Below are 20,578 nucleotides of genomic sequence, written 5' to 3'. Positions count from 1 at the left end.
ACAAAGATTTCTATGATCTAAATTTTACTTCATAGATTCATATAGTCTTCAAAATAGATTTAGTTGTAGTGCCACATATTAGCAAGAATCAACTGCTTACCAAAATACCTTTTTCCTGGTAGCTAAATGTTACTACTAAAAACAAAACGAAACAAAACAAAAAACAAATAAAAAAAAGTTAAGTGCTTAAGGGAATAAGAATGCAGCAGAAAATTACAGGAGCCCGCATATCCTTTTTCTTAAATTTAATTTGTCATATATAAGGTTTTTATATACAATCAGTGTGCATTGTAACAGTTTATATTAAAAGTCAATCAAGTTTATCTAAAATGTTACCTGGCTGCATAGCACATTTGACATTATTGCCCACATGAAAAGGGAAAACAAATGGATTTACAATAACTTTTGGCCATTTTGGATTCTGTAAAGTGTTCATACACCTACCCTTTTAAACCAAATGCATCTGAAAAAAATGTTTCCAGAGCATGCAGTTTAGATTTTACATATTATCTCACCATTTTGTTACTACAAACACAATATTTACTAAAAAAGAAAAAAAAAAAAAGAAAGAAATAACATGTATCTAATAAAATAGTCAATATAAAAAAGAGGACTAATGGAATTAAGTGGCCCCTTTCCCCATTTTTTACATTCTAAACAATGATTCCATCAAGACAAATCATTAAAAAGTGTTATTACACTGATAAATTTTTTTAAATGATAAGAAGGCCTGAGTTGGTAGGGAAAGGAACAGTCAAAAAAAGCCTGAGAAGGGAAAGGAAGTAAGGAAAGCTCATTTAATCCATTTACAATAATTTACAGCCATTTTTATGTGTGTATGTATGTGTGTGTAAAAAGGCATAATAATAGATCACAAACAGGAAATTCCTGGCTATTTTACAGATATAAGTACAGAATTTAAATATTCAAGCTTGTGATGAAAAGCGGCAAGGTGGTCGCAGTGTACAATGTAAACAAGTAGCTTTGGAAAGTGAACAAAGTCCTTGAGTGTTTTTTCTTTATTAAGAAAAGAACTCTCTTTCATTCCTTCCTGAAACATGATCACAGGTCAGAGTAAAGTTCATATACAAACATAATTTAAATGGAGGTCAGTCTAAAATCACTGACTTAAAAACAGTTTTATCCAGCCTATATGGAAGGGCAGTGTTGAGGTCCCTGTAATAGTAAACATTTTCCATTTCTTTAAAAAAGAAAAAAAAAAAAGTACTACAGTATTTGTAGTACAGTGCAGCATAATCCTTAAATATAAAAATATTTTCTCTTCTGTTGGGATAATAGACCTTGCATCCTGGAAAGAAGTAACAATACTGCTACTGATTGAAGATCTGTTTATATCTTTCAAGTCATGTAAGGCAATTACTGTGTTGGTTTATGATATATGGCTAAAAGAAAAGTCCAGAAAGACAAAGTATCAGTTTTTGTTATGTTTTCCGACTACTCCAGGTATGCTCAGGTGTACTTTTGTGTTCAATTGAATGTTCAAATGGAGATCTGGAGCCATAAGGAGATCTCTGATCTAGTGGTGATCTGGGGCCACTACTGGAAGCTCTGTGGTCCATTTGCCAATCTGAGTGATACCTATAATCCCTGGAAGATTTATGGTGTGTATACTCAGAACTTGCCCGATGGTCTGAATGTAACCGATGATCTGAATGAGAACGATGATCAGAATGAGATCTATCCTTTATACTTCCTTCCAAATTTGACCTGTGATCTCTACTCCTGTGATCGTCCAGTTTTCTGTGTTTCTCTCTATCACTGTAATACCTAATAAAAGATAAATTAGAATTAAATTGATACTCCAAATTAATTGTTTCCAGATAAAAACAATTAAAAAATAAAACACAAAAATACTTTAAGGCATCCTTTTAATTGTATATTAAGCTCTGTGTTTTACTATAAAAACTTCCTAAGTGAGCTTCAGTCATTGGACCTATCTCTGCATGCCTCTCTGGAAAAATCATTCAACTCACAAAATTAAAGTGAACCATACAGAATACCCCAGACAGCATCTAAGTTTACACGCCCATTTTATTTTTTAATTATTTTTTAACTATTTAATACTTAATATTTATTTTTAATTAAAGCATAATTGACATACATTATCATACTAGTTTCAGGTATACAACATAGAGATTTGAAATTATACACATTATGAAATGTTCACCATGGTTAAGTGCAGTTACCATCTGTCATTATACAAAATTATTACAATACTGACTATATTCCTAAACTGTACTTTATATCCCCGTGACTTATATAACAGTATAAATGGAAGCCTGTACTTAATCCTCTATACCTATTTCACCTATCCCCCCCCCAACCCTCCAGACAACCATCAGTTTGTTCTCTGTATTTAGGAGTCTTGTTTGTATTTTGGTTTGTTCATGGTTTTATTTTAAGATTCCAGACACACTGAAATCATATGGTATTTGTCTTTCTCTGCCTTATTTCACTTAGCTCACATGCCCATTTTTCAATTGGTTACTTTTTACTCTACATAACAATTACATTAATGCATCTTAATTATCCGGAAGTGGGGATTAAGATAATGGTCTAGAATATCCTTGCAATCAGAGCCTTTTATGAACCTCCAAACAGAAAAAAAAAAACAAAACAAAACAAAACAAAAAAAAAAACAAACTCTAAAATGCAGTCTGTGAACTAATTTGCAGAAGAGAATTTTCACTAGTTGGGGAAAGGTCATTGTTATAAATTATATAAATTATGTTCTATAAGCCTGTAAAATTATAAATATTTACTACTACAAACAAGGCTTTTCATTTTGTGCCTTTTTCTAAGAGCTAATCTACAATTGACATAATTATAATGTGACAGTGCTTCCACTACAGAGAAGAAATTATTGCAGTGAGCACAAAATGCAAAATGCAAAAAAAAAAAAAAAAAATCTATTAATTTCTTTACCTCTGACCTTTTATTCTCAAGTTTTTTTCTTTTGCTTTCATAGTTATCATTAACTGATGAAAATATTCCTTTACCAAGTAAAATGTATTTTGTTGTTATTATATTCAGGTTGTTTACTACTCAAAGGCTTCAAAAACCAATAAACTGAGAAAACTTCCTGATTTCAGGACTTCCCAGATTGCTGTGATGAAGTTTAACCTCAATAAAGTGTCTTCACATTTTTTTCCCCTTTGTGTTTTGTTTTAATGGAATGGAACATAAAACCCGCTCACTGAATTTCAGTCATATTCCATTGAGCTTTTATTTGACTCTATTATTGTTGAAGAGTATTTGAGCCAATATTCTAAAACCAACCAACAAAAATGAATCCCTATGACTTACCAATTATAGAACTCCCTACACTTTCATCTCTCACTGTACTTTCATATTTATAATTAAAAAAATATTTTATAGAAATTCAGTTCTCAGTATTAACAAAAAGTATTATGTATCAGTTTTTTTATTTGTAAACAAACATCTTTATTTCACTTAATATTTGCTATTATTACCTGAATACTGAATTGGATGAAAATGTCAAATATTATAAATTAAAAAAAAAAAGTCATGAATAGGCAAACTTTCAAAACTAATTGTACAGTTTACCTGCTTTCTTGCTTGTAATGATCCCAGTCACGATGATCTTTACCATTACTAAAAGAAGAATAGGGTCTTTTCCTAGAGTCACTCTTTTTGTAAGAATCTCCCTGATGCCGGTCTTTATGATGATCATGATACTGAGATAAGTGTCTATCAGATGAATAACTGTCCCTGCTACTATCATCGTGATTTGTATTCTCTTTTAATCTTTCCACATCTGTTAGATAAAGAATACAGCTTTTGTTAATGATGTAAAAAAAAAAAAGAAGAAGAAAAGAAAAGAAATACATGGTATACAAACTTTGCTGCTAGATTATAAGAACTCCTTTCTCAACTCCAGCAAAAAATCAGTTGTCCAACAAAGAGACTTTAGAGATGGTCTATAAAAGTAGTAGAGTAAGGCCTACAAAGGGGTTACTGTATTCTGAAATGTGAAAAAAAAAAACAACTAAAAAATATAAGGCCCACTCTTCTCAGACCATACTTTTGTGAGTCTTGCACCTACAGAATACATTATTCTAAATAATATTTTTAAAAATTACATTCATTTTAACAATTATTCTGTAAGTTCTAGAAACAAAAGGTTGATTTACGAAAGGTTAATTTAACAAGCTAATAAAAAGGATTACTGTTTAAGATAACAGATTTGACTTAAAAATGTGAGTATATATATTACGTAAAGCAAACCTGAAAGAAGAAAATAATTTTTAAATTTACTCTCTAAAACAAGTGGTAGCACTTACCTGGATTTCTAATCACTTGAGCATTCAAGTTGCTGTTCTGGTCATTATTTTGCTAAAATAAATACACATATGTAAGAATCTTTTAAGTGGCTTCAAATACCTTTATAAAATAAGATAAACAAAACAAAACACCCTAAAAAGAAATCATGATGCTGAAAGAAGTCCTCCTATATTAGGATGTATAAATGTATCATTTGCAGACATCTTTTTTTAAAGCATAGACTATCCCACAACTTTCTTAAAAATTTGACTTTGAAAGAATTCTAGATTTAGAGAAAAGCTGCAAAAATAATACCTAGAGTTCCCATATGTCTTTTACTCAGCTTCTCCTAATGTTAATATCTTATATAACACCACAGTATAATCGTAACTGAATAACACTGGTACAGTACTATGAAGGGAACTAGAAACCACATTCAAATTTTACATTTTTCTACTAAGATCTTTTTTCAGCTCCAGGATCCAATCTGGTACTCCATATTACACTGAGTCTTTATGTTTTCTTAATGTCCTCCAATTTAGGACAGCCTTTTAGTTTTTTTCTTGTCTTCAATGACCTTAACACTTTTATAGAGTACTAGACAGCTCTTTTGTAGAACTCTCAATTAAAGTTCGTCTGATATTTTTCTCAGGATCAAACTAAGGTTATGCACTTTTGTCAAGAATTCCATAGAAGTGCTATAACCTTTCTTAGTGCTATATTATACTGAGGGTTCATGATGTTAATCTTGGTCAAATGTTTAAGGTAGGTATTAAACATCTTGGAGGAGATACTCTGAGACTATCCCAATATCTTGTTTTCTTGCCCACTAATTTTAGCTTCTTTCACAAGATCCTATGGGCAAAAAACTTTAATCGTGCTCTAACAGTGATTTTATAATTCCTTCATTCCTTCTACATTTATTAAAGGAATTCTTCTATAAAGAAGAATATCTCTCAGTTTTAATAACAAATTAAAGGAAAAAATATGATGGATGCATTAATTTACCTGAGATTCCTGCCGTTTTTTAATAGCATGTTTATATAATTTATGTAATTTTCTGGCATCAAACTCTGTAAACTTAGATACAAAAATCCACAGGTTTCTAGGAGAAGAATAGGTAAATTAGTCTAGTGGAAAATATTTAAGCTTTTTCATGGAACCCTTAACCTTTAGATATAAACACACACACACACACACACACACACACACACACACACACACAGCCTTCTACAGAACAAAGTCTAGGAGATTATTTCTAGTATTTTTAAAAACTTTATATGGCTAAGACTCCAATCTATTTTAAGTAATCTCTACATGCAACATGGCGCTCAAACTCACAACCCTAAGGTCAAGAGTCACATGCTCCACTGACTGAGCCAGCCAGATGTCCTCATATGGTAAAATTCCAAATGAAATTAAACATTAAGGGACGCAGGAGTGGTTCAGTGGTTGAGTGCCTGCCTTCAGGGCATGATCCCAGGTCCTGGGATCAAATTCTGTATCAGGATCCCTGCAGGGAGCCTGCTTCTCCCCTCTGCCTGTGTCTCTGTCTCTCATGAATAAATAAAATCTTTAAAAAAAAAAAACCAAAAACAAAAAAAAAGAAATTAAACTTTAAGTTTTACTTTTCTTCCAAATCCCTTCATTTTATAATCTTTTAGAGTGAAAGGAGTAATCTATCCTAATTTGAAACCAAAAAAGATGTAAACTTACAAATCAGGAAGGGACTCCTAAGAAACAAGCTATGTTAGTAGTCTGACTAAAGATAGCATCAGATAATGTGGATTAAGTATTTAAGAAGGGTCCTAAAGAATTTGTTAAAAAAAAGTAACTGTATGGGGGTGCCTGGGTGGCTCAGAAGGTGAGTGCCTGCCTTCCATCTTATGCTCCGGTCATAATCCCAGAGTTCTGGGATTGAGTCCCACAGTGGGCTCCCTGCTTAGTAGGTAGTCTGCTTCTCCCCCTGCTTGTGCTCTGTCAAAAAAAAAAAAAAAAAAAAAAAAGCAACTGCATGGAAGTTATCAACAGAGAAACTTTGAATCTGGTTCTTGAAAATAAAAAGAGAATTTGGCTTTATCCATTTAAGCTACACACACACACACACAAAACTGAAATTTACTGTACCCCTGTTCTATGGTTCTGTGGTTTGGGGGTATAATAATTTCGTTTGAGAATAATTCTGTTTCATAGTATTTACGGAAAGCATTAAAACTCCAGTATATATATTCCAACTATAAATGAAAGATTAAGGCAGATAATATAGTACTTTAGGATTATTTCCTCTCCTTCCTCATAATTTATCTTTTTAAAAAAATATTTCAGAGAGAGAGAGAGAGAGAGAGAGAATGCACATCTGAGAGCAAGAGAGCAAGCAGGGGAAGGGGCAGAAAGGAAGGGCTTGATCCTAGGACCCTGAGGTCACAATTTGAGCTGAAATCCAGTCAGATGCTTCCCCGACTGAGTCACAAAGGCGCTCCTCCTATCTTATCATCATCATCCAATTGAAAAATATGCAGTGCCTTATATACAGTTTATAAAGGGTTTGCAGATGATTACTAGTAGGCTCAGAGATATTCTCTAACTGTTCAAGGTCACAAAGCCAGGAATTAGCCAAGATGGGGACCAAGCACATCTGATGCCAACTCCAGGAATCATCCCATGGCATTAGGGGCACATGACTTCAGGCTATTATCATGCATGGCTTCAGTGTCATCAGACAGGATAGCTCAGTTTCATCTGTTTTTAAAAGCCTAGTGATCATAATCAACTTCCTGTCTCTATAACAACATGGGTTCTGGTTAAAGGGCACAAGGATAGTACTTTTTTCATTTAGTGTAATCACTCCTTCTGAAATATGTCATTAGTTTTTTGCTTTGATGTGCAGCTGCGCTGCAAAGAGCAAGGAAATCAGCAGACTAATAAATTGATATGACTGGTTTGTGGTTATTTTATAGTATTCCTAAATTGTTTAATAGTTTGGTTTTAACACTTATCTGGATCTGGTAATCATTAAGTGATTTGTACAGGATTATGGCAGTTCAGATTTACAATTTTAAGATCAACTGTGCTGCTGCTGCTTCGAAAATAAAGCAGAAAATAAAATTCATTTTACACTGCCTGAGAATATTAATTTTTACAAGGCTATTTATTCATACCTGAGTATGAACTGCTAAATTTACATGATAATACATTTTTGTGTCTGGTACTACAAATTCTAAAGATATTACTAAGAAGAATTTGGTGAAGTAGATATTTCTAAAAATCAAATGCAATCTGAATTCTAGTGAAACAGTTTTCTTTTTTTTTTTTAAGATTTTATTTTTTGGAGAGAACACAAGCACACACGTGAGCACTGGCAGGTAGAGCGGCAAAGGGAGAGAGGGAGGGACAGGGAGACTCAAACTGAGCTCTAAGCCCAACGCAGGGCTCAATCCCAGAATTCTGGCAACAATGACCTGAGCTGAAGTCAGATGCTTAACCAATTGCACCACCCAGGTACCCTTCCACCGTTTTGTGTTTAAAGGCAGAGGTGACACCAGTGGTTTATCGTGATGTATAATTAAGCAACTGTTCACTAATAAAAAGCTTTAAAGTTAAAGGAAAAAATGAAAACAATCAGAATAAGAAAAATTGAAATGTAAGACACAAAAAGATGGCTACATAATTATAAATTTAACATTTCCTGTAAAGTACATTACTTACTTTCTCCACTGCTTGATTTGTTCAGGATTTGTATACTCTTTTAGACATTCTGTGATATGGTCTCCAATTTTTATTAAACACTGTCTAGTATGCTCCAGTTGTTCTCTTTCTGAAAGGCCTTTTTCAGGCCTATCAAGTTGTTTCAAAGCTGCTTTGACAGGCCTCATTCTTTCCTTACACTTTAAAAGGGAAAATAACATGTGTTAAAAAGAAGACTTCAAGAAAGATCTACTTCCTTCAATGATATCTTATATGAGTAAATATAGCACTGTTTGATGCTAAAATTAGCATTAAAGCTTGCCTCACAGCTCTTAAACATCAGGGTTTTTTTCCCTCATATTTTCTTCAGAAAGTAAGGTTTTCCATTATCATTTAAATTAGATCTTTGTGTATGTAAAAGCTTTGGATTTACTTACCTTCTGTAAAAATAGTTACTTTTTACCCTGTAACACATCATTATGCAGCCTTAAACACAGAATGTTAAGAAATAATATGTCTCAAAACATAATATCCTAGAGATCCATTCTTTTTTTTTTTTTTTTTAAAGATTTTATTTATTTATTCAGAGAGAGAGAGAGAGAGAGAGAGAGAGAGGGAGAAGCAGGCTCCACGCAGGGAGCCCAAAGTGAGACTCGATCCTGGGTCTCCAGGATCACACCCTGGGCTGCAGGCAGCGCCAAACTACTGTGCCACTGGGACTGCCCCTAGAGATCCATTCTAATAAAGAATATAATATAAAAAAAATAAGAATCTCCATAAAATAGGCTGGCAAAGCTATTAAAATCAATATAGCTATAAGTATAAATGTCTACTCTTCTAAATCTTTGGGATCAAAAAAAGCTGCTAATGAAATTTTACTCTTATATTTTGACTGGTCAGAGAATTGGAGATGCTTGATAAGAACCAACCTTTTCCTTGGCCCATGTTATCACTGATATGCTAATAAAAGAATGATATATCAAAAAAATTGTATGATTCAGTTAAAGTTTATAAGTGCAATAAAAGTAATTTTTAACCAAAACTAAAATAAAAATATTACTAAAAAAGCAAACTATACATAAATTTTACTTATATATACAAATGCAAAACAAATTTAAAATGAACAATAATTAAATTCTCAAGCAGCAAAATTGGGATAGTTCCAGGAAAGTTAAAGATGGATCAACTACAGACGATATATTTAGCTGATCCAACGCCATTACATTTTAAAAAGAAATCCTTACACTGCTGCTGTAGAAGGGCCATTCTTATTTAAGGGTCACACTTATTAAATTAAGTGTCTATGTATGTGTGGAATTGTTTGAGTATTTTATTCTATTTTATTTACCTATTTGTCCAAATCACTTAGAAGTTTTCCATCTTTTGTCAGGAATAATTTAAATAACATTAGAATTACATGTTTTTTTAGTTAAAATTGGAACTCAGCCAGGCCTGATGTCTTTTTTTTAAAAAGAGCAAACCCTTTTCCTTTCTAACTTTTATTTTATTTTATTTTTTAGAGATTTTGTTTATTTATTCATGAAAGACAGACAGAGAGAGAGAGAGAGGCAGAGACACAGGCAGAGGGAGGAGCAGGCTCCATGCAGGGAGCCCAGTGTGGAACTTGATTCCAGGATCACACCCTGGGCTGAAGGCAGGCGCTAAACCGCTGAGCCACCCAGGCATCCCCCCTTTCTAATTATTAGCATTACTCCTACCTGTTCTCTACATTTCCTGTTTCTTGTTCAATTTTGGTAGTTTATATTCTGATAGAAAAGGATTCATTCAGCATACGTAATTTGAGTGCATACCATGTTCTAAGCATTGTCCCAGACCCAGGAAATAAAGCAGTAAATAAAAGAGAACTTTTCTTTGTGGAACCTACACTCTAGTAGGAGAAAGCAGGCAATAAATAAACAGGATGCAGTGTGTTGGATGGTGACAACTGTGATAAAGAAAAATTAAAAAAAAGTAGAGAACTTTCTACCTCATATAAGATTTCAGAGAAGAGTAATGTTTGAGCATACACCTAAAGATAATGAAGGAGTAAGCTATTTTGAATAGAGGAAAGAACAAGCACCTATGTTCTAAAACTTGTATGTTCAAAGGAATAGTATAAATGCCAGTGTGGCTGGAGTCTACTAAATGAGGGAAATACAAAGCAAAAGATGATAAGAGTTAATAAATGAGATGTAGTTTCTTTTATCCTATTATTATGAAACTTTCATCCTGAGTGAGGGAAAGCCACTCAAAAGTCTGAAGCAAAAAAATAAGAGGAGGTGAGTTTCTTCTCTCTGTAACAGTCATTATTACTCTGGTTGCCATGTGGAGTATGCACTGAGGAATGAAAGGGGTATAAGTACAAGAGTGGGAGCCATGAGAAACAGCTATGAAGCTACTGAAATAATCGAGGGCAGAGATGGCTGTAGCTTGATGCAGTATGGTAGAGCCAATACGATTTACTCATTGACTGATAGCAATAAAGAAAAAAAAGAGGAATTCATGACTAATATCTATGCTAAGCCAAGGCTAAAGTTGGGAATTGGAACAATGATAAATATTTATAAAGCACTTATTAGATATCAGAAGCTATGTGCTGTGTAAAGACACCTCGTTTGATTCTGATGGTAGACCTTTGCAACACTATTTTATTGAAGAAACTAAAGCTTAGAGTGAAATGACATCTGTCAAACCCAGGTCTGACCTCAAATGCTGTACTCTTTTCCTTGACTGTTAAATTTTGAATGACATTTAGGAGACAAATCAGTAAGACACAAAGAAAATCAAGAGGTGTCAAATTAGGCAAAAGATGTAAAGGAAAATGACCAAGAAAAGGCCTCTGAATTAATAATCAGAGCTATCTCCAAGTAAAATTTATATAGCAATAAAATCCTAATCATGCAAGCTCAGAAAGTCTGGCTCCAGAGTCCATGTTTAAAATTATAGGAGATTTTTAGGATCAATCATGAAGGTTAATGGAGAAGAAATTCATGCATTGGGCACAACAGGAAATTTTCCATTTCAGCTGTTATATGAACAAGTTAGAAGGCTAAGGAGGAAATTGGGCAAAAAAAGGTGGCAAGAGGTACAAAGGTACAATTTCACCTAACTCAGTAATGAACAGGGAGAGTAAGGGAAGCACTTCAAAAGACTTCAGTTTTCATTTCAGAAAAGCAAAATCTCACCACCACCTCTCTATTCCCACCCAATAGAGAGTGTTAAAAAAAAAATCAACAGAAAATGGATAGAAATGCTAGATTAAGAACTTGGTCAAAAACAGAAGGTTAACCTTAAAAAGATGGGAAGGAACCCCAGCGTGTAAACATGAAGAGATAAAAATGAAAAGTCCAGAGAAAGGTTCAAATAAGTAAGATGGAAGACAGGAACAAAAGTAACTTAATTCTGACTGTCTCCAATATTCTTAGGGATTGAAGGGATATAAAAAGCCAAAAATTAGGAGGGGAAAAAAAAAAACTGTCATAGGAACTATTAAACTCAAAGAACATGAAAAATATTTGAAGCTGTATTAGGGCATGCCATGGAATTAACAGGAACAAATAAATGGGTTCATTGATCAACATTCTCTAGTTAGGGTACAAAGTAGAAGAAATGGGACAAGAAGGTAACCTGGGCATTTATAATGGTTTCAGAGGTAAAACAAAAACATGGTTTTCGAAGTGAGAAGTTCCATCTTTCAAGTATAGTATTTATTACTAGCAATAAAACTGACAAGACGACACCCAAACGGCACAAATGATTCAGAGTCTAGAGATCCTAAAGAAGAAATGTTCCCCCCCCCCCTTTTTTTTTTAAAAGATTTTGTTTATTTTTTGAGAGTGAGCTAGCAGGCATACACTCCTGAGCACAGAGGTGGGGGTGGGAGGCACAGAGGGGAAGGGAGATGATCTAAAGCAGACTCCATGCTGAGCCCTGACACAGGGGCTCCATCTAATGACCCTGAGATCATGACCTGAGCCAAATTCAGAGTAAGACGCTTAACTGACTGAGCTCACCCAGGCAGCCCAAAGAGGAAAATTCTTATATGAATGTAGATCTACATTTGTGCACATTGTAACTGCATATGTAAGACCCAGACTGTATGTTGTTCCTTTAGGTGCTACCAATAATAATGTATCTCTTATTCAAGGATAATATGTACCTGTCTTGTATCATACAGGCTTTTTCTTTAACATTGTTACTCCTTCCTGATTTTGCTCTATATCTGGATTTTTTTAGTCCTTTATCAATCTGCTGGCATGTCTATATTCAATAACAACATCCACTACAACCACTATCAATTTTTTGAGCAAAGAACTACCTGAAAACTTCTCATGTATCAACCATCTGATCATATTTAATTTCCTAACAGCAGCACTCTGGCTCTAGAGGCAGTACATTCAATTACTATGCATAATTATTTCCCCACACTGCAACCTCACTATAAAGGTTTCCTCAAAATGTGTATCAAAATTAATTTCACAGGTGAAACTATTCTGGGCTTCTGACTGTATCCAGTAAATAATTCATTTGGGAAAAGGCCAAGATAGATACTCCCTGACTTTGATGAACAAAAAAACATGACAGCGTGTAAAACCAGTGTTTTTAGACCTGTGTTACTCAAAGTGGTCTATGAACCTGTATTAGTCCAAAAGAGGGAAGAAGTACAGAAATTTTAGAAAACTTTGTATCATTTTGACAGTGCAATTTTTTATCTACTGAATCTAGTAATATAACATTGGAGCTTTACATTTTGCCTTTTTTTTTCTCTCATTTTCACTTTTCTAATGAAATTTTTTTTTTTTTTTAAAAAAAGAAATGTTTTCATTTGTTTTTATTATACTTTCTAAGAATACTGATCTATAAAAGATTGGGGGAAAAAAAGAAACTAGTCCTTCACTGTAGATAAGAAGCACTATTACATAGATAAAAGGTTCAGGATCTGAGAAGTTTAAAATTCTAAAGCTGAAGGGAAAAAAGTTTGCTTCAAGGATTCTCTAAATGCCTCTCTTTAAACTCTTTAATTTATTAAAAAGTTCTTCAAAGTTAATTCTAATTTTAAAATGACTTTTAAAATTTAAATCTATTGCCTTTATAAATCTGAACTGTAGTACTACCCAATTCAAATACATTTTTAAAGTGAAAGCTCCAAAAGATAAAATTGCCAATTAAAATAAAATGTTATATGAATTCTTATTAATAACCAGCAAGTCTACTACTTACAATGCTGAATGTCTTCTGATCTAGCTCTTCAGATTCTTCAGATATGGGAACTGGTTCACCACTTGCAGTGATATGAACCGGAGCATCTGACACTGAAGATTTCTTGGATCTTTCCTTGCTCTCAGACTTGGATTCGTTCAACTAAAGAAAAAGAGAAAATAAAAACAAAAATCCAACAAAAACAAAGGCAAAATAACACTTGCAGAAAACAATGTCTCACTTTCTATTATTGTTTGTTCTCATTTCATACTGTTTAATCTTCCTAGGAAACCAAAAATAATTCTACTCCGTACTATTACCCTATAGGTAAAGCATTAAAAAAAAAAAAGAAAAAAAAAGATTCAAACCTATTTTTCTCCTTTTCTAGATATCCACATGTATTCTTAAAGAACTTAGTTATTTAGGCTAATTTGAGCTGATAGGCAATTTATTTTCCTAAAATGTAAATAGGCTGATTGTGTCACTTTCTAAGTTTTACATTATGATTTGCATACCTTTTCTTCCTTTATGTCTTTTTCTTTCTGTATAGCTTCTTTTACTTTGTTTTCTCTTTTCTCTTTAAAATCTTTTTCTTTTATATCTTTCTTATCCTCTTTTTCTTTTATCTCCCTTTTAAGTTCTCTTTTATTCTCTTTTTCTTTTGCTTCCCTCTTTTCTTCTGATTCCTTCTTTATAAAAACATCTGGCTCAGGTCTTTCTTCACTGTCTCTTTCTGTTTTAATTTTTTTATTTGGATGTTTCACAGAAGTGATCTCATCCTGAAAAGTGCAAGTATGGCCAATGTATTACTAACCAAATCTTGACAAAGACTAATTCCTTTTCTTTGCAAGACTATAGATTGCATGTATGTGGATTCAGAAAGAAATAACCCAGAATCCCATTAATAATGATACATGCAATGTTCACCTTCCTATAAAAACTAAAGTAAGCCAACCCCATTTGAAATTCAAAATAAAATTAAAGGAAACAGAATCTCATTTTAAAAAATGGCAAATGTTTGAAAAGGAAGGTCCTTTGCTCTATCCCTCTTAGTGCTATCCTGTTAGAGGAGACTATGTAATGAACTTTATAAAAAAGGAACTTCAGTACCTAAAAGTAGAATTTCAGGTCTTAGTTCAAATTTTAAATGTCACGTATACTAAAACATGCTATGTCTCTTTCTAATATAAAAGTCTGTTTTTTCTAAAACACGTTCTTACCTTATCATCATCTTCATCGGACTTCTCTGAAGGCAGGGGTGAAGAATCACTCTTCATTTCTTCTTTCACTTTTATAGACTTCATTGCTTTATTCTTCTTAGCTCTTGCTTTTCTCCTCTTTGACCCTCCCTAAAAATAATTATTTTTATTCTAAACAACTCCACAGATTAAGTAAAAAACAATTTCTTAAAATACTAAATCTAAAAAGTTAAAAGAACACATATTCCTACCCAATCCTTAGTCTAATGGTAATGAGCTACACCAATCTTAGGAAGTCAACAAGAGTGACATAACTTAATAATATGAAATCAAATGCATAGTATTATGAATAATAGATATTAACTATAATTAATAATTCCTTTAAAAATTAGAGAAAAATGGAAGTTGAAAGAAGTTTTTTCAGCTTCCTAAATTAGTATTATCTTCAACTAAATTTGATCCCACCAGAGATAGCATCAGAGACATTTTTATTAAAAAAAGAAAAATATTTTTATTGGTACATAGGTATTTATGGACATTGTGGTTATAATGCAAATGGTGAAGGCTATTAGTGTCTAATCACCTCTCCTTCAGTGTATTTTTCCTACTTTTTTGTACCCGCCTCATAAATAAGCTCAGTGATCTTTAATGCTGTTTTTCCAAGACCACCAAATAAAATAATAATAGAGGCTTGAGCTCTTAAAAGTACACCACTCTAAGCAAACTGCCCCTAGTACCTATCCAAACACTAGGGGAAAAAAAAACAAAAAACAGGATCCTATTTCTGAAAGATAAGACTTGCCAGTTTTAACAGGAATGCAGAGATAACTTAAAGCAAAGTATCAGCATTTGCAATTAAAGCTACCAAATTACAGAAAAATATACTTATAAGGTCATATTAGCCTCAGATATCTAGGGCTATCAGTAAACCAAATTAATCTTACTAAAAAGTAAATTGCTCTTAAGCATCTAAATCTTAACTTACTGCACCAGAAAGTCTCTGAGCTTCTTTTTTTGCAAGATCTCTACTAAGTAATTTGATGAGGTAGTCTGCACGTGTCTGCAACTGCTTTGCTTGTGGTTTTTTATCAGGATCATCTGGAAGAATCTGAAAAGAAATTATTTTTTTCTAGTTGTCTTTAATAAATAATACGAGAAACCTATTGTCTAAAAAAAATGCTTACTCATTTAAAGAAATAATGTAAAATTTACTGGCAAGTTACAATCGTTAAAATTTGTAGGAATAAACAACTAAGAATGCAAAATACATTTTTCTTATACCTATAACCACAGCAAAGATTTCGTTTCCCTGGGATGAGTTCTAAATAAATACACGAAAAAAAATCCCTCCAATCAGGTAATAATACAAAGTATGAGGTTAAAAATTTCTTTCAAATATACGTGTATTGCTCCCGTGTTATTAAACATCATAATATTCTTAGATTTCTTTCCTCTCTCATTTAACAGTATATCTAACCACAAAGTATACAAAAATTCCTCAAAAACAATCTATCAGCTATTTAGGTGACCCAAAGCATGCACCATGAAGAAATTTTTACAGTGGAAATTTCAACTACTCAAGTTTGGCTTCATACGTAGCAAATGACATAGTACCAATATCAAAAGGTTCCTCTCCTCTGTGAAGTAGTAAAATATAAAAAGATAACTTAAATGATAATAAGGCAATGTTTCCAGTGTTTTCTAGTCTAAGCAAAGAAATGATTTTAGCTACTGTGGTAGTATCAGAAGACTAAAACCCGTAAACATTGATAGTAACAAAAAAAAAAAATCAAAATATTTTTTGCTCTTGAGTAATATGACAGAATGAGAATTTTACTTTAAACCTAGTACTAGGAAGAAAAATACACCTATACCTTAATAGTAAAGATATAATTTCAGAAGTAAAGCAAAATCTCAAAGATCATTTAAATTAACTCTCTCATGAAAACCAGGGGACCGTGGTCATACAGCTAGAGCCTTGGTTTCCTATCGAGTTTGTTTGTTTGTTTCTTTTTTTTTTTTTTAAGATTTTATTTATTTATTCATGAGAGAAACAGAGAGAGAGGCAGAGACACAGGCAGAGGGAGAAGCAGGCTCCCTGTGGGGAGCCTGATGCAGGGACTCATCCCAGGACCCCGTGATCACATCCTGGGCCAAAGGCAGATGCTCAGTCGCTAAGCCACCACCCATGCATCCCAATCAAGTTTATTTCTAACATAATTTAGAAGCAAAAATCTAATTCAGTATCAGTAGTCAACAGAAACAAGAAATATATAGGTACCTTGTGTGTTAAACTGAGGTCAGGATCCATTTTAATCATTTCCCAGCTTCCATATCCATATTCGTAGATACCAATTAACAAATTGGAATCATCTTCTTTGCCCCAGTCTATATCAAAATGAGCTGCCTTTGTGTGGCATGGGATAGTATACCTGTATCAAAGTTAATAACCACTGAGAAGTTTAGAACTGCCATATTAAAAATTAATTTTGAAGAACATATGTGAATTATTGAAACTTCAAAAATACTATGTTTTATTTTCTTTTTAAAAACATTTCATTCAAACTAGTCAATGACATAATACATTTTATACCATATATACATATCCGACTTATTGAATAACAACAAGTTTTTACAACGGATAAATTAAGCAACTCACTGCTTTCTTTCTTCTGGATCTGAAGGAATGGATTTGTGCAATGGTATTAATTCTTCTTCATGGGAGATGACGAGCTTGGCATTCACTTGTACTCCAGATATTCGGAACGTTGGACCCTTTACTTTTCCAAGTCGACCACCTTAATTATTTTCAAGATAAAAAAAAAGTGTGAAATATGCAATTCTATAAAATACGAAGCAAGATAGATTATTACTTATATTAATATGCATTACTTATTTAGCTGTATTAGTAAGTATTACTTGTTTGTATTACTGAGGGGTGGCGCTTGCTGGGAAACCTTATACTTCACTAGAAGATTTTTTAGTACGTACTAGAGTGATTATAATATAGCAGACGTGGATTCACAGAAAGCATCTCTTAGAAAGCATTTCAAAAAAAAAAAAAAAGAAAGCATTTCCATAAACGTTTTATCAACTGCACAAGATACATCAATCTATTAATAATGTCACCTTCTAAATAAGTATCCTAGTATATCTTTTTCAGGATTATTAAATCTTATCTAAATATTTTCATTTAGGTAGGTAAATTACGAAATAAGCTTAACGAAGTATCTATGCCCAAAGCCAGTATCACATGTGTACACTACATTTTCCCAGCCATCTATACTAAAAATACAGTAATTTCTAATGTTATCAACCAGCTACAATATACCAGACAGACTCCCTTGCTTTCTATAATACAACTCTGTTACCCATTTCTTATTACCCCAAAACAGTCCTGCTTTATTTTTTAAAGCATCTTTTAAGAGCGACGAATAGGTAACTGAGATGTAATACCTACATAACTCGTTAAAAGTTATTTGAAACTTCCATTTACCTCTCTTTAAATCACTCTCACTTTAATTTTTATTACCTGTTCGCTCTGTTCCTGAAGAATTATCCTTTAAAGCTTTAATGCAACCATTATGCACCAATTCTCCTAGTCGTCTGAGGTCTGTTTCTGACTTATCAACTAATTCAGCATCCCGAGCAATTGCATCTAATCTGTTAATGAAGTGATATAATTTTGAGTTAAACATTTAAGACAGAATAAGTTTTACTCTACCTCAAGCTCTACAAGTCACTCTACATGCCGTACAAATTCTAGTTCACATAAATGGCACAAGACATATAAAAAGAAATTTTTAAAATGTTAAAATATTTGCCAGGAAAACAATTCATTTATATAAGCAAGAAAAATAAAGTAAACCAATTCATTTTATAGAACAAATGGTATGCTTCAAACTTGAAGATTATGTAATAATTCTATAAAAGCTTTTCAAAACCAATTAAATCTTAAATTCAAAAATGATTAAGCATTGTAATACAGATGACCCTTGAGCAACACAAGCATGAACTGGACAGGTCCAGTTACATGTGGATGTTCTTCGATAAATATAGTAATTCTAAATATTCAAAATAAAACAAAATTACTTTAAGAGGGAGTTTTGGAGAGAAAAAAATAGAATTAAGCCAATTTGAGTCTTTGACACTGTATATTCAGACAGTGGGTATGCCATAACAAAGGACAAAGAATATTCAAATCAGCAATTATTGAAATTAATCATTAACTTAAAAACAAATTTTTCTGATAATTTCTTTTTTAATAGTTTATATAAAAAGGAACTATAATTAGGATAACGTAAGAAAACTTCCGTAGTAAGGGAAAACATAACTGGTCTTTAAGTCAAAAGACTGTATTAGCAGGATGCCTGGGTGGCTCAGGGAGTATCTGCCTTTTACTCAGGGCATGATCCCAGGGTTCTGGGAACGAGTCCTGCATCAGGCTCCCCAGGGAGGAGCCTGCTTCTTCCTCTTCCTATGTCTCTGCCTCTCTCTCTGCATCTCTCATGAATGAATAAGTAAATAAAATCTTAAAAAAAAAAAGACTAAGTTAGCAACTGACCTTCTCTAAAGGATAAATCTGCTATTTTATGTTTGTGATGAAAAAGATCAGATAAAAGCACAATTATAAAAATGCTGAATATTTTACAGACATGTGTATTTCACAGGAAACTTCATTTGTAGGTAAAATTTTAGAGCCTAGAAAGAATTATGAATATGAAATCCTTTAAAAAAGTCTATTTGAAATCTGCTTTCTACAGACTAACTTTGTGAATGATTTTCAAGGCAAATTTAGCAAAGTAGCTAAACTGAATAGTGGTATATATAAATAAAGCTGACAGCATGAAACACACATTCTATAATTCTATGCAATTATAGACAAATGTATTTACCTTTCCAGAGGGCCACCAAATTTCTTGTAACTCTTGATAAACCTAATAGAAAATAATTGTTTGGTTTAAATGTGGGCTTCACTATCTATTAAAAAATAGATTTATAAACATACAGAAATAAGAAAACAGTTGTTAGTGCAAAAGTTAAATGAATAAACTATGCTAAAAGCAAAAATGTTAAAACGTTAAGATATACTAAGTAAAACAAGACATATTTTAACACCCAGGATGATGTTTAGAAACCAATATAAATAAAACAATAGAAGCTAAATTTTATTTTAGAAATTACTTTATTATTTTCACAAGACAAGTTCAAGGCTACCACAGGAAGTGTATCCAGAACTATCAATCAATCATACTACACCTCCTCAACATTCCAAGTATTGATAAAAGTTTACTGAATAATAGCTTTAATTCAGATGTATGGTATTATACCAACAGTGGAAAATAAAAATTTTACTTAAGAACAAAGCTACCCAAATGGTTGATGGATGAGGGGAAATATCCAGGAAAAGTAGAAGTTGAAATGTTCTTCAACTAAAGACAGAAAGTCCAGCAAATCAGGTGGCCATAAAAGTACCCTTAATAAAATCTAACAATGTATTTAGTTTTCTGGTAGAAAGAATGAGGAAGAACTTTATCGGTCAGGTCTATGATTTAAAAGAAAAGAGTTACAATGGCTTGAAAGAAACAACAGACTCTCAAAATACAACAGTGAGCAAACCTTTTTACAAATTTCATAAGCAAAAATATTACATAAACAAAAGTAGGCTGTTATCCCATTCCCCTTATTATAAATGTGTATAAAGAAACAAACATACTTTGAAAGAAAAGTAGAATTTATACTTCATAACTATCTTACCTCAATTACTATTTGGACATATCAGAAATGCTTTTAACATTGTTCTTTCAAAAAGCAAATCTCAGTGTTAAAAAACTAGAAAAATATGGAACTAAAGTATTCCCACATAAAAACAGTAATATCGGGACTCATAAATGCAGTGAGAAATTTTAATAAATAAATCTAACATACTAAAATATTTATTATTCAGAAGGGCCACTATTCTGAACCTCATTAATAAAACCAAAAAATTTTAGCAGTCTAATAGACTAACAATAAATAAATAACATGCAGAGATTAGATACCAAACTCTTATTTTTCATAGCTATCATGAACACCCCAAAATAGAACCATACAATCCCTACACAATTATCATATATTTGCCTCCTCTAAAACTTTCATCTTAATCTTTGAAAATTATGGGATTTGTGTATTTTAGTTTCACCTCCTAACAA

The 20,578-nt window shown here is 32.5% G+C and overlaps 1 protein-coding gene across 2 annotated transcripts in view; it reads right to left on the bottom strand.

Moving 5' to 3' along the window:
• Window positions 1-230: 230 nt before the first annotated feature.
• Window positions 231-20,578, bottom strand: part of CHD1 (chromodomain helicase DNA binding protein 1) — a 73,553-nt gene continuing 53,205 nt past the window's right edge. The window contains exons 25-37 of one of the 2 annotated variants that reach the window (XM_077863473.1): window positions 19,283-19,324; window positions 17,920-18,050; window positions 17,047-17,185; window positions 16,669-16,819; window positions 15,373-15,495; window positions 14,409-14,537; window positions 13,704-13,967; window positions 13,210-13,350; window positions 8,011-8,189; window positions 5,314-5,410; window positions 4,326-4,377; window positions 3,589-3,799; window positions 231-1,788 (exon numbers count right to left, since the gene is read on the bottom strand). In XM_077863473.1, coding sequence (XP_077719599.1) covers window positions 1,443-1,788; window positions 3,589-3,799; window positions 4,326-4,377; window positions 5,314-5,410; window positions 8,011-8,189; window positions 13,210-13,350; window positions 13,704-13,967; window positions 14,409-14,537; window positions 15,373-15,495; window positions 16,669-16,819; window positions 17,047-17,185; window positions 17,920-18,050; window positions 19,283-19,324 — 2,005 coding nt within the window. In that variant the 3' untranslated portion in view covers window positions 231-1,442. The remainder of the gene's footprint in view (window positions 1,789-3,588; window positions 3,800-4,325; window positions 4,378-5,313; window positions 5,411-8,010; window positions 8,190-13,209; window positions 13,351-13,703; window positions 13,968-14,408; window positions 14,538-15,372; window positions 15,496-16,668; window positions 16,820-17,046; window positions 17,186-17,919; window positions 18,051-19,282; window positions 19,325-20,578) is intronic. The other variant, XM_077863483.1, reaches the window with a different exon arrangement.

The sequence above is a fragment of the Canis aureus genome, chromosome 2 (assembly GCF_053574225.1).
Source record: "Canis aureus isolate CA01 chromosome 2, VMU_Caureus_v.1.0, whole genome shotgun sequence".
In the NCBI taxonomy this organism is placed as follows: Eukaryota; Metazoa; Chordata; class Mammalia; order Carnivora; family Canidae; genus Canis; species Canis aureus.
Note: the sequence above shows the minus strand (reverse complement) of the source record. Positions and strands in the feature narration are given on the sequence as shown.